This window comes from Delphinapterus leucas, chromosome 17 (genome assembly GCF_059928025.1).
Source record: "Delphinapterus leucas isolate spDelLeu-1000000601 "Yukka" chromosome 17, BTC_Dleu_Yukka2, whole genome shotgun sequence".
Classification (NCBI taxonomy): Eukaryota; Metazoa; Chordata; class Mammalia; order Artiodactyla; family Monodontidae; genus Delphinapterus; species Delphinapterus leucas.
In genome coordinates this window covers 15,191,697-15,206,221 of record NC_143145.1, presented here as the reverse complement: position 1 = coordinate 15,206,221, position 14,525 = coordinate 15,191,697, and the positions used below count along the sequence as shown (strand labels likewise).

General features: G+C 42.4%; 1 protein-coding gene across 9 annotated transcripts in view; it reads right to left on the bottom strand.

Annotated features, from left to right (window-relative positions):
- Positions 1-12,462, bottom strand: part of TMEM65 (transmembrane protein 65) — an 86,805-nt gene extending 74,343 nt beyond the window's left edge. For 4 of the 9 annotated variants that reach the window (XR_016388313.1, XR_016388314.1, XR_016388315.1 and 1 more), the window contains exon 1: positions 11,718-12,455. Coding sequence is in view for 5 of the 9 variants with exons in the window: in XM_089898747.1 (XP_089754873.1) it covers positions 11,718-12,003 (286 nt within the window). In the remaining 4 variants the exon portion in view is untranslated. Of the gene's footprint in view, positions 1-11,717 lie in introns of all 9 variants that reach the window. The other 5 variants (XR_016388316.1, XM_022553996.2, XM_089898751.1 and 2 more) reach the window with 4 other exon arrangements.
- Positions 12,463-14,525: the final 2,063 nt, after the last annotated feature.

Sequence of the window (14,525 nt, the reverse complement as noted above, 5' to 3'; positions counted from 1 at the left end):
GAAGAATAGGATGAAGAAAAGCAGAAGAAGAAAAGTATGACATAGGACATGGTTCACTGAAGAAATGAGACTAACCAATGAACAGTATATTCAAGGTAATAATGGGAAATAAAAAGAAATTAGAACAAAGGAATAAATCTATTACACAGCATTTATTACTCAAAAGTGATCGTTGCATAACTATAAAATCAGTGTTAACAATTCACACTTTTTGTAATGTTCTTAACAGGTCCCTTTGAGTAGAAAAAAATGCTATAATAATGTTTTTTTAAACCATAAGATCTTTCTAACACACAAACAAAATTTGCTAGCTCACAAAATATGCCACATCTTACATTATCACTCTCACATGTTTGCCTGTTTCCTTTCAAAATGCAAGGATGCCTGAGTTTATCTACATGACCTCAACTTTCTCACCTTAAAAACAAAAACACTTGCTATAACCTTGCTATTCAAAATATTGCCCCCCTGAACCTGTAGCACTGAATCATTGGGAACTTGTTAGAAATGCAGAACTCAAGCTCAACCCCAAATCTACTGAAACAGCATCTGTATTTCAGTAAGATTCCCAGATCATTTTATATGTACATTAAACTTTGTGAAGCAGGTTCTAGTTTTCACTGTGGGATATAGAGAGCTACAAAGAGTATTGCTCCCACCCTTACAGTGAAATGAAGTCAAACTAAATTCAAATTTATGACTTATTTCAAACCCATAAGAGAACTCAAGTCACAAAGCAAACAACTGGCCCTACATCAAAAGAGAAGCAGGCACCTGCAAGGACAGAGGAGACGTTAGCACATGCTTACTTGAGACAGATGCAACTGGACACCATACGAATACGGCTAGAATAGTAAGGGAACAGGTGAAGGCAGAGTGACAGCCAGTGCAACAGTGTGAAGGCATTAGGGTACGAATAAATTGTGGGAGTCTGCACCTTCTTGCAGGTTCTTTCACCAGAAATCTCACCAGACACAAAAGGTAATAGAAGGAGCCCTAAGAAAGCGTCCATTGTGGTACAGACCTAGAGGAAGGGAAAAAGCAGTAGTGCAGAAGGGACATGAAACTCTACCTGGATCCCTTTCTCAACCTCTCCTATAAGTCAAAAGCCTTAATCTGTGAGAACAGCAAAAATACTGTCACCCGTGGGCAGGTAGGGTGACTAACCATCCAGTTTGCCTGGGACTCTTTCAGTTTTAGCACTTAAAGTACCACATCCCAGGAAAAAAATGTTCTCTCTAGCCTTTAGGTATTTTAATTTGAAAGTGGAGTTTCAAATCATCTTCTTGATTTCTCTAAGCTTCTTACCAAAGAAAATGAAAAGACATTACTTGCTAAATGGCCTGTATATTTTCTACACAATACTGCTAAAAAGAGGTATAATTTGCTTACCTGTGATATTACATTTTTCCCTGATAAACTAGAATTCTACACAGAACTCTGTAAAAAACGAGTAAACTAGTAACATATATTTAAAATAAGTTCAGACTTCTGACCGATTAGGAAAGAGGGAATCTTAGTAGTACTCAAGCTACGGCCCAACACCTCCTGCCCTCCATATCCAAAGTTCCCTTTAAAGAGTTGAATCCTTCCTTATTGATACTGCCTCCTCAGCCAACTAAAATCTGGCTTCTCCTCACTTAATTCTTGACAAAGACATCACTCTTTTGTGTTGTTATATCCAATAGACCTTCTTTACTCCACCCTCCCAACCGCCAGTCTTCCTCTTATTTGAACCATCTAAAGCATCAGATCATTCCCTCTTTCTTGAAATGCTGTCTTCTTCACTTAGCTTCTGGAATACACTATTCTTGTTATTTTTCCTGACTTTGTAGACACTCCTCAGTCTCCCTCTAGTTCTGATCCTTCTTCATTTTCCCTTCCAATAAACACTGGTGCTTTTCAGAGTTCTGTCCTGGATCTTCCTCTCCATCTATATACAGCTGTTGACACCCACACTTACATCTTCAGCCTAAACTTCTATGAGCTCCAGATTTAAGTGTATAAATAAACACACATGCATAAACACACACACCTACTTATTTGACATCTCCATTTATATTCACAAAGGTATCTACAATTTGACATGTCCAAAATTAACACTTTAAGTTCCACACCCCCAAATCTATTCTTTCCCCAGTCTTCTCCCTCACAGTTAATAATAACGCTTTTTACTCAGTCAGTATAGTCAGAAACCTAAGTCATCACTTACTATTTCCTTTCCCTTAATTATCTGACCCTTTCTAACCCATCAGCAAGTCCCATCAGTTCACTCTCACAAGTATGTCTTGACTCCATCTCCTCCTCTTCATCTCTGTGGCCACCTAGTCTCAGCCACCATCATTGCTAGCCTAGACTACTGTAACAGCTTCCTAAGTGGTCTCCCAGCTTACACATCTGCACCCTCCAATCTGTTCTCCAATAGCAGCCAGAGGGCTCTTCAAATACCATTATTTCACTAATGCTTAAATGCTCGAATGGCCTTCATATGGTTTACCCAGAAAGGTCCTGGCCTATCTGGCTTCTGCCTACCTACATCTCATCCCATTCCACTCTACCCTTTGTTCATTAAGTTCCACTCATATTTGCCTTCTTTCAATTCCTACACTATGTGAAGTCCCTTCCTATCTCAGGCTCTTGGTATTTGCTTTTCCTTCTGAGAATGCGCTTCCTCCATCTGTGTGAATGAATGGCTTCTTCTCAATCCTTTATTTTCAGCTTAAATATTACCTAAACAGAGGCCTTCCCAGATCACTTTAAGTAAAGTAAATGTCCTTCTATTTATTCTTCTAATAGCACACACTATCTATAATTATTTTATTATTTACTTTATTGCTCTTTATCTTTCCTCTCTCAAAAATGTAGGTTTCATGAGAGTATTTCACTGAATTAGTTCTCTGACACACCTCCAATATGCAGTACCGAGTCTACTATGGTAGGGAGAGTAACAAATATTTGTTACACAAATAAATTTTCTAAGTTTAGAAAGGTTTTCTATGAATAGCATGTTAGATTTTTTTAAACTCATTTAAAAATCTAAAGGAAAACTAGAATAATGGTTAGAAAGTTAAAGATTTATAACAGTTGGAAGGCCCAAATACTAGTTTTCTGACTTTTTCAAAATCCCCCCACAATTTATAAACTTTTTTGCACACTGATTTTACTTTGATTTCCCTTATTTTAAAAGTAACAATGCTATATTTGCTTTTGTATTGAATGTGTATATTATGCAAACATATAAAAGATAGACTAAGATATACTACCAGCACATGTGACTTTTATTGAGCATTTGAGTTGTTACCTTTTTTCCCAGCACATGTTAAAAAAATTCCAGGTATGAATATCTACAGAAAGGTGCAATAATAAGAACAGGGATTTTAAAGTCAAACAAAGCGAAGCTAAAAACTCTGCCACAGAGGTTTTAGGATCTTGGGCAAGCTCCTCAGCATCTTAATCCATAGAAGAGAGATAATTCCTTCTCTCTCCAAGAGAAGTAAACAGAATAATTACATGAAAACTCACTTAATTAGCCCAGTATGTCTATAGCAAACATTCAATAACTGCTAAGTAATGGTAATGAAAATGGTGTTGGCAGCAGCAATACTGGTAGCAGTGGGATGTCTTCTATAAAATATAAGAACCATTATACAACAGAAATTCAGAAGTTATATTACAAAATATCATGCTATTTTTAAAATTACAAATGTTTTAATAACCCAGTGCCCTAAATAGTCTACCCTAAAACTCAGAAAGAAGACAGAAAATCTAAAGTAAACCAAGTAAAGAACACCATTCTAACCTAAACTTCTCTGAACCTAAGTGCCTTTCAGGTATTTACAGCAACAATCCTTTGAACGGCCATAATCGTAACATTAGCAGAAATACAAGATCTTCAGTGTGAGATCTGAAGAGTCAGAGGTCCATAGCAATGTGATAGGTGCGACTGGCTAGCTGGAGAGACAGGAGAGAAGTGGTCTGTGACCCTGAAATGTCTATCAAGATTAAACCCTACTGAATAGCATAAGGGTGAAGAGAGAAAGAGATACTGAAAGAAATATAAGAAGAAAAAAAAAAAACCACCATGAAAGAGTGACAGAGAGCAGACATCAGAAACAACAAGAGATGCCCGAGAAGCAGACCTCCTTCCACAGCAGCAAACTTTACCACAAGGGACGAATGAGGATAGAGCAGAGCAGTCCGAGGGCACTGTGGATGGAGTGGGGCAGGGGCAGAACAAATCCGACACACCTCACCAGCACTATGACACGGTCTGAAAGCATGCCAACGGAAACAGCACAGCGTTCTGGGGGCATCTGGTGTGATGACTAGTATCTCTACAAATAGAAGTTAAGTAGCCCCAAAGAAAATCATCGTACTAAAATACAGTATACAAGGACTCAGACATCTGGTACAAGCAAAACTGTGCTCGTTATACTTTTACTAAGGCAGAGAAAAAAGCAGTATGTTCAAATATGTTGCCATCAAACACAGTCAAAGTAAACGTTTCAGAGGTTAAGAGGAATGATGTTTTGTACAGAGGAACCGGTTTGCAAGGCAGAAATAGAGACACAGAGATAGAGAACAAACGTATGGACACCAAGGGGGGAAAGCGGGGGTGGGGGTGCGGGTGGGATGAATTGGGAGGTTGGGATTGACATGTATACACTGATATGTATAAAATGGATAACTAATAAGAACCTGCTGTATAAAAAAAATGAAATAAAATTAAAAAAAAAAAAGAGGAATGACGTTTTGTTACCTGCAAGGTCCTTTGTCTAGAAGAGTCTCTTATTTACCAGATGGTCTGAGGTAACTACGTTATTATATTTTAACAAATAACTACTTGCTTTCATGTCGTTGTTTTCATTCACTTAAAGCATAAACCTATGAGTCAAAGACAAGGCTAGAATCTTACATACTAATTAATTCAGCTGACGAGCAAGATGCTAATAAAATCTGCACTCAGGAATTTAGTCCCTATTTGTTCCAGTTAGCTTTATATTCTCTCATGCCAAAGAAAACCACATAAGAGTATAGTTATACAAATGCATCACTATTTTTAGAAAAACTAAAACAGTCGCCACTGATAGTGATTCAATATCAGATCATTCCCAACATTCAAGATTACCCATTATCTTTATTTCTGCCTGACCCTTTGGATGACCCTATAAAGTTGCAGACTTTATATTATTTCAATTTTCCTATCTACAAACATCTTTATAAAAATTTGCTTGTCACAACTGCTATAAAAAGTAAGAAAATAGTGACTATTGAGAGGAACACCAGCAAATTACTGCTGAATTCAACTATGGCAGTGTTTGACTTATCTGGAAGCCCTATTTTCTAAGGGTCGAATATTTAGAATTTAGTTAAGAACTTAGAAGTGAAAGGACATCACAATCAAGGAAAAGAGTTATCACAAAGCTCATTTATTTGATAATGAGGTGAAGAGTCTGATACAGCATTTCATATAAAGCGATGGCCCTCAAGCAGATTGGTTTTGCTAAATTCCTCCCTTTCCTCCCACCCAGTGTCTCCTCCAGGGAATATTTGGCAATGTCTAGAGACATTTTTGGTACACAAAACTTGGGGTGAGGAGGGTGGGAGGGTGCTACTGGCATCTAGTGGCTAGAAGACAGGGATGCTGCTAAATATCCTATGTGGAGGGCAGCCCCACAACAAGAATCATACAGCCCAAACGTCACTACCACCAAGGCTAAGATATCCTGATATAGAGGAAAGAGTCCTATACATCTCTGTCTCCCTCTGTCTCTCTATATATCTATCAATCAAATGAATCACTATCACTATACTGGCACTCAGTACAAGAACGAATGGTCAAAAGTCTTAAGACAAACAAACAAAAACTAATATGTTACTGGTATGCATTAATAAAGAAAGATGTAATACAAGATTTCCAACAGAAACGATTAATTTTTAAATGTTATAAAGGATATAAAGGAACTGATATAAAGGAACAAACTACAATTATTAGTTATGGTTACCTACATAGAATATCTCCTCCTAATTTCCCTTCCCTTGAATCTAGACTGGTCTTAGTAACTTGTTTGACCAATAGCATACAGCAGAAATGACATTCTGGGACTTGCAAGGCTAGGTCATAAACTGTGGTAGGTTGAATAATACCCCTCCCCATATGTCCCCATCCTAATCCTCCTACCTGTGAATACATCACCTCATATGGCAAAGGAGAGTTTGCAGATGTGATTAAGTTAAGGATTTTGAGAAAGATTAATCCTGAACTATCCAGGTGGGCCCTAAATGTAATCACGAGGGTCCTTATAAAAGAGAGGCAAAAAGGTCAATGATGTGAAAACCGAAGCAGAGATTAATGTGAGCAAGAACCAAGGAATACCAAAAGCTGGAAGAAACAAGGACCAGATTCTCCCCTAGAACCTCCAGAAGGACAGGGCATTGCTAACACTTTTATTTTAGCCCCTTAAGTCTAATTTTGGACCTCAGACTTCCAGAACTCTAAGAGAATAAATTTGTGTTGTTTTAAGCCACTATATTTGTGGCAATTTGTTACAGCAACAATGGGAAACTGATAACAAAGTCTTACAGCTTCTACTTAGTTCTCTTGGAACATTTTCTCTGGAAGTCCTGACCATTTTAAGACTGTCATACTGGTGAGATCACATGCATCTACTCTGGTCAATAGTTCTCGTTGAACCCAGCCTTCCAGCCATGTCCAACAAAGTGCCAGACAAGTGAGTGAAGCCATCTTGGACTCTGTGACCAGCTCATCTGCCAGCCGTTTACCGAGTGACCCCCATAGATACCATGTGAAAGAGACGAATCACCCAGCTGAGTCCTGCCTATATTTCTGATCCACAAAATCATGAGAAATAATGGAACGGTCGTTGTTTTATGTCACAAATAACTCTGGACCTCAAGTTACATGTTAAATGATGATTAAAGATTGTTAAATAGAATATATCCATTTTGTAATGGAAGAAAAAACTCCTATTTATATTATCTGTTTTCTAGGCAGTAATCCCTAGTTATAGGGCTACTCCAACATTCCCATTAATTCTAAAGAATTGTAATTAAGCTTGCTGGAATATACTGCTGTAACTAGATTCTTTCCATATTGGTAAAATAACTGATTGTAACAAAGCTTCATTTACTTATCCAGGGCCAGGATATAGAAGCTCTCAGCTTATTAGAGATCACTCACTCTTCCTGACTCAATCCATATTTCATATCCTCATCCTGTTCTTCTCCTCTTTCAGGTCTAGTTATTCCTTTATTCCTCTTTTACTGTTTCAACTAAGGCACCTAAATATCTTTACTCACAAATCTTAATTTGGAGTATGAAATGTTTTCTTGCCCTCTTTCTTATTCTCTTTGAGCAAAAGCCAAGATTATCTCCAGTTCATCTAGAGGTTAATAGCTTAACAGCACTGCCACTTTCTTATATAATCCTATACAAGGAGCTGAGAAAAATGGGGATACTCTTGTTAAGAGTCCAAGATCCCTAGTGGACTGGAACTCCACAAAAAATCGTATTTGTTTCTATGTATTCTAAGTATGCTATATGGCAAGTTCTCAAAACAAAACTCCTCATGCTACCTTAAGTAAATAATCACAACGGTGGGGAACTACAAGATTAAATTTAGAATTATATGGTGTATCTATATGGATGTAGATAAATGGTAAAAAAATTTTGTAAAAAAAATTTTTTAAACATATACAATTATCACTTACACAGAGAAACAAAAAAAAAAAAAAGCAAGCTGATTAAGATCCTGCATTGAGGGCTTCCCTGGTGGCGCAGTGGTTGAGAGTCTGCGTGCCGATGCAGGAAACGCGGGTTCGTGCCCCGGACCGGGAAGATCCCACATGCCGCGGAGCAGCTGGGCCCGTGAGCCATGGCCGCTGAGCCTGCGCGTCCAGAGCCTGTGCTCCGCAACGGGAGAGGCCACAACAGTGAGAGGCCCGCCTACCACAAAAAAAAAAAAAAAAAAAGATCTAGCATTGATAGAAAAACTGCTCTGTTCCCCCAAAACATCCCTTATTTGCCTATATAAAAAGAATCTCATTTTAAAAAATACTTTAAGTAACATTTAACAAAAATATTCCCTAAGAAGGTCCTTTTTTCAAATCATATCTTTCATTGTGCCTCCCCAAAAGCCAGCTCTTACCTTTCTGTGTAATTCTCCAATGAGCATTAATTACAACATCTAAATAAGTGTGGAAGGCAGCCTCCAAGATGAGGCCCCCAATGATTTCCACCTCCTGGTATTCACACCCTGCCTGCATAGTATGCTCCCACAGTGTATGATGAGGGCAAAAAAGGATGGACTATCTCTTCTAAGACCAGGTTATAAAAGACTGTGGCTTCCAGCTTAGGTGTCTCTCTCATCACTCATTCTGGAGGAAGACAGCTGCCACGTCTTGAAACACTCAGGCAGCCCTGTAGAGAGACCCACACAGCAAGGAATTGAGACTTCTAGCCAACAGCCATGTGAGTGAGCCTTCTTGGAACTGGTTCCTCTAGCCCCAGTTAAGACTTCAATAATGCAGCCCTAGCTGAAAGCTTGATTACAACTTCATGAGAGACCCTGAGGCAGAAACATCCCCCTAAGCTGCCCCAAGACACCTGATCCTCAGAAACCATGAGACAATACATGTCTGTTTTAAGCCATTGTGCTTTGGGGTAATTTGTTGTACAGCAATGTAGAACTAACTATGCAATAAGCACTGCTCATCCTTCAAAAACCAAATAGGTATTTAAAATTTTTTTTAATAATTATAAATAGAAATAGTAACTGCAAAACTTGAAAACAAATTTGGTTTAAAAAGCTCAGCTAAAATTAAAAGGCAACAGTAATAACATCAGCTTGCCAGTCCTACTTGTAAAAACAATGAACCAACAGTGCACTTTCAGAAGAATATGGACTCTTTCTGGAAGAATAGAGAGAGGGTTGAGCAGATAAATTGAGAACAGAACATCAACTTTTTTAAAACTAGGAAAGAAATCAGTTTGTAATTTAAAAATCACAATATCTTACTTAACTATTAACAAGACATCCCACAAAGTCTGCCTTATCTATTACAAACTGGTTCTAAAGCTTTATCTTGTCACAGACAATATCAAATGCCTACTGATAAACACATAAGAAAGATAAGGGCAAATATAACAAATTTCAGCAGTAGACCCCACTTCCATTTCACAGCACAGATTTTCTTTTCCTGTAATATTTCCACACCAAATCCAAAGCACTTCATTAGATCATGCAAGCACTCTTTCCAAGAACACATAAGGTTTCCTATTGTAAGAAACAGCTCTTTTAACATAATTTATTTCATTAGAAAGTGCACTTAGTACACACATATTTAATACATGGGTTGAGCATTTAAAAACACTCAAAAAGCAACAATAAAAGAAAAACATGGCAATTTTTCATTTGTCTGGGGAAAAAATTGATTTCAGCAATAGAATGAGCTGTATGCATTCTCAACATAATAAATCCTCTCTACCTTAAATGGTTAATGAATAGGGTAATTTACTAGTGATGATCCCAGTTATCTCCATAGAAACTATATGTATTGATATCGAAAACAATGAGGAACACTAAGACTGTACTAAAAATTAAACCATCATCATCAATGTGTCATTTGAGTCAAAGAGCAATAATTTAGTCATCAACATTGGCAAAATTAGTTGACTTAAACTCTGAAGTTCTTTAGCTTTTACGTCAAATAAGCATTTGAATACCCCATTGTTTCCTATATCCTTTATCTTGAACAAAGACAACTTAAATTACCAACTTCTCTCTCATATAACTTATGTATTATTAAGTTTAATTGACGCTAACTGATCTCCATTGACTGAAGTATATAGGTCCTTTCCAGAATATTTAAAACCATGTTAAATTTAAAAATACATTTTCCATTTTCACTGGAAAATGTAGCATTCCTACTGGCATGTGCTAAAATAATAAGGTATGAGGCAAAATTTATCCATTTGTATCACAGGACATGTTTTTCATGCACTGTCATAAAATCATATTAATAAGGCCCTCCAATCTTGTAACAATGTTAATGCAGAATTTCCAAGAAATTACTTAGAAAAGGCCAAATGTGTGTTCAAACAGTCTTACCCATGGAGAAAGATTCCTAAAACTAATGCTCTAGTGTGAATGTCTTTATAATTTTCCAAGGGTCACTTTTTCAGAAGTGAATATTTTAAAACCACACACTGAGTGCACACATAGCTCACAAATATGCTAGTATCTGATTATGACTTCATGTAATATCGTGATTACATTTAGTAACCGAATTGATTGTGATGTTACATTGTTCCTATAGAAGCACTGTGGGTAGACAATGTCTGGAATCATCCAATACCAGTTATCCCTAAATTGGTCCATAATTCCCTGAACGGAGGTAAAAAAAGCAGTTAAAAGGCACAACTAATAAAAAGTTTCTAAAGAAGTAGTGTAGAAAAGTCCTGCTTATGAGGTAGACAATTCTCTCCTCCATTCCTGAATACAGACCAAAGAAGCGCTTTCAAGTGCCTGTGGCAGATCAAATGCCTTGCTCCAAATAAATGTGCTCTTAACTTACGGAACCTATGGAATGCTTATGTACCTACCAACCTTGAGGGAGGGGAGGAGTAAACTTAAACAACAATAAAGAAACAAAAAACACTTTCCAACACACCAGAATGTATAACATAAAACAGCAGCAATGTATTCTGTCTGTATCACGGTATTTAAATGGCTAAAGTATCTTAAGGCTGAATGATTTGATCATTGGCCCCTTTCATCCTTCTGATTTTCTGACTTTTTAGCTTTTTCACTTGGACTCACATTCTGACATACCAGCATGCTGCACCGGTTTGAAAAATATCCTCCTTTAACAGGTTAGCTTAAAAATGGCTTGGTTTTCACCATTCCAAATTATTTTTGAGCAGAAGTCCGCTTTTTATTGCAGAGCCACAGATTTCCAGAAAAATACCTTTTAACTACTGCATTCTTTCATCCTCTGGGGGCACAACAAAAACGGGAGTCTAACTTGGGCAGCACCAAGCCTGTGATGGGCTTGCAAGTATGCATCTGCTGTTGCTGGTCTGATCCACGCTTTCAGTTTCCCAGGAAAGTGTTTCCTTCGACTGCTTAAATGAATCCAACTGGAGGTGTACGCAAACAAGCCGCTGAGAACACCTCTGCCTTAACGAAGCAACATCCCTTCTTTCGGACCCTGACACATCTTCGTTTGATAACCATTTAGCGAAGTTTCCCCCTGCCTCTCGGCTTTGTAGCGCTTTGGAAGGAGGCACCGCAGGCCACCGGCATGGCTGCACGTTCACAAGTAAGCAGCACGGACTACAGGGGGACAGCAGGGCTGGGGGACGGGGGGCACAGCAAATCTAAACAAAATCAAATCAACGTCGGTTGGTAATTGGGGCTTTAGCTCCAACTGTGAGGCTGGGGAGGAACCAGCCAAGCGTTGGCCCTGGCTGCCTGGCACGATCCGCGCCTGTCCTACTGCCCCGGCGACACTCAGGAGGCGCAAAGTTCCCCGCCCCCCCGGACGTCCCAGGAGCGAGGCCAAGCGAGCGAAGGGGCCGGCGGCAAGGGGACCAGGCCGAGGGGCGGCCGGGCGGCCGGGGCGCAGGCGGGGTAGTGGGGGGCTCTGGGCACCCGTCCCTCCGTCCCCGGCTCGCCCCCTCGCGCCCCCCTTACCTTGGGCGATGGCAATGGACTCGAAGCGGTGCAGCTCCTTGAGCAGGCAGCTCCTCTCGCTGGAGTGCAGGCTGTAGATGAAGTCCCGCGCGCCCTGCGCCGTGTTCAGCGCCTCCATGGGCTCCTTCTTGGGGTGGGTGCCCAGATCCCGGGGGCCGCCCGGGGCCGCGAGCGCCAGCAGCCCCCGCCCGCAGCAGCACCAGGACGGCGGGCGGGGCGCGGCGGCCGGGCCCGGCCTCAGGCTGTGCGCGGTCCGGCTCCTCAGCAGCGGCAGCAGCCGGGACATGGCGGGCTGAGGAGCGGGGACGCCCCGCGGCAGTCCGGGAGGGCGATTTCTGGCGAACCCGCGGGAAGAAGGAGCTGGGCTCAGCCCGACCCCGCCCCGATGTCCTCCTGACAGGCAGCCGAGGCGCCGGGAACCATGCACTCGCCGGGCGCGCGCGGCTGGAGCCTCCTCTTCAGTCCTCCTTCCCTTCCCAAAGGCTCGCGGCGCCTCCGGTCCCTCCAGACGACAAAAACTTTCTCTGAGGCGGCCGGGCCGGGAGAGCGCTCCCGGAGAAGGCGGGCGGGCAGTGCGGGCGGGCGCCTCCCAACCAAAGAGGAGCGGCGCGGGCGGGCGGGTTCGGCAAGGGTTTGTGTCTGTCAGTCTGATCTTCCAGAGGGATGAGTCAGCCACGCGCCGCCCTTCCCCGGCACCGCCCTTCCCCGGCACCGCCCTCCTCTCTCGCCGGTTTTCCCACCCTCTTGCCAGCCCTAGTCCCCACACCGTATGGCTTCCGCGCCCTCAAAGCAGCCACGCTCTCAGACCACAGCCGCCGCCGCTACCCCTAGCGGCAATATAAGGGGGTAACAGGGCGGGACGAAGAAAAGAGGCGGGGTGGGTGAGGCGGGGCCGCGCAGGCGCATTGTGCAGTCTTGCGGGCCGCGCTTTCTCCGGGCTAAGGAGCGTGCACGCGTGTCCCCACCCCCTCCAAAGCATAAAGGTGGAGAAAGAGAGGGACCTTGCCCCTTGCGCCGGCCTCCGGTTGGCTGAGTACTACGGCTGCCACCCGGCCACCCTAGCGCCGTGCCTGAATCTGAGGCTGGTTCTGAACGATGCTCCAGCGTGTAGGCCCTCTCGCCCGTCACGGGCCCGGCCACAGCGCCCTGCTCAGGCTTTGGAACATTGAAGCGCGCAGGCCGCGCCCTTCGCCAAGTCCGCGCACACCCAGACTTCGGCCAGACAACCGAGTCTCCGAGACACCCGCTCTGGGAGCGCCAGAGGGAGGGCTAGGCCAGTTCTCCCGCTTCCCAAGAAGAGTCTGAGACAGAGACCTTGACACTGAGAACACCCTTCCCCGTTCTGATGCAAGCAGCTTAGAGATATTGGAGCCTGAGGCAAGAATGTCACAGACCTTTTCCAGGTGGTTGTCCAGGTTTGTTTGTTTGGTTTTTTTCTCTGTGCCAAGGTGGAAAGAATTCTGCGATCCTCCACCATTTCCACGTGTCCTAGGCATCTTTCAAGGCCCCAGTTCATAGGGTCTGCTATTCCAAGCTTTAATTTATCTCTTGCTAAGGGAGGAGAGCTCTGCTTTATCTGAACCTGTCTAAAGGCACTTAGGCTTCCTGTCTTCTTAGAGAATAGATCCACTTAGAGAATAAATCTGCTCAAGTGTAATCAAGATCTAAATCCTATCCTTATCATACCCACTGCTGCACCCAGCCCGAGACACTGTATACAGTAGATGTGCTATAAGAATGTAAGTGCAATATATAAATGCGCGTCAAGGGAGGAACGGTATCACTAAATCCTCCTACTGCTGTAACCCAGTGGTTCTCCAAGTGTGGTCCCTGGACAGCAGAGCTTGTGAGACATGAAAATTTGTGTGCTCCACCAGAGACCTCCTGAATCTGAAACTGGGGGTTGGTCCCTGTCTGCGTTTTTTTTTGTTTTTTGTTTTCCTTTTTCCTTTGCGGTATGCGGGCTTCTCACTGTTGTGGCCTCTCCCGTTGCAGAGCACAGGCTCTGGACGCGCAGGCTCAGCGGCCATGGCTCACGGGCCTAGCCGCTCCGCGGCATGTGGGATCCTCTCGGACCGGGGCACGAACTCGTGTCCCCCACATCGGCAGGCGGACTCTCAACCACTGCGCCACCAGGGAAGCCCCCTGTCTGCGTTTTAACAAGCCCTCCAGTTAATACTGATACACACAAAATTTGAGAACCACTGCTCTAACTTAAACATGGAAAGCAGTTTTTTAAATTTTTAAATTTCAGGGCAGTGCCTCTAGTGTAATAATGACAAGAATTTTCTCTGTGGAAAATGGAAGCTCTTTGAGGGTAGAGATTTTCTTGTCTTTGAAACCCCCTACACCTCCCAGTGTGTGTTGGAATCTTCTACAGAGTTATTTAAATTCTTGGGATTTCTACCACCACTACCCAACCCCCCCCCATATCCCTTTTACCCCCAAGAGATTCTGACTCATTGGGCTTGGGCTGGGACCTGGGAAGAGGGGTTTGAAAAAGCCCTTGAGTAGGAATTCCCAGCAGTCTCCAGGACACCAGTTTTGTGTTTGGGTTCCAGAAACAGATTGCTGAAAATTTGATAACTGGATCAACCACTTCCTAGCTATGTGTTAGTGTTAGATTGTTTCAGTAGTGGTCCCAATAATCATGCCTCATGGTATCCACTCCCTTGTGTAGACCTGTTGCACATGACTGTGGGCTCGGCCACGTGACTTGCTTTAGCCAATAAGTGGGACATCACAGCCATGCTCTAAGTGCTTGTTCCTTGGGGCTTGCTGTAATGTGTTTGCTTTATGAATATTCAG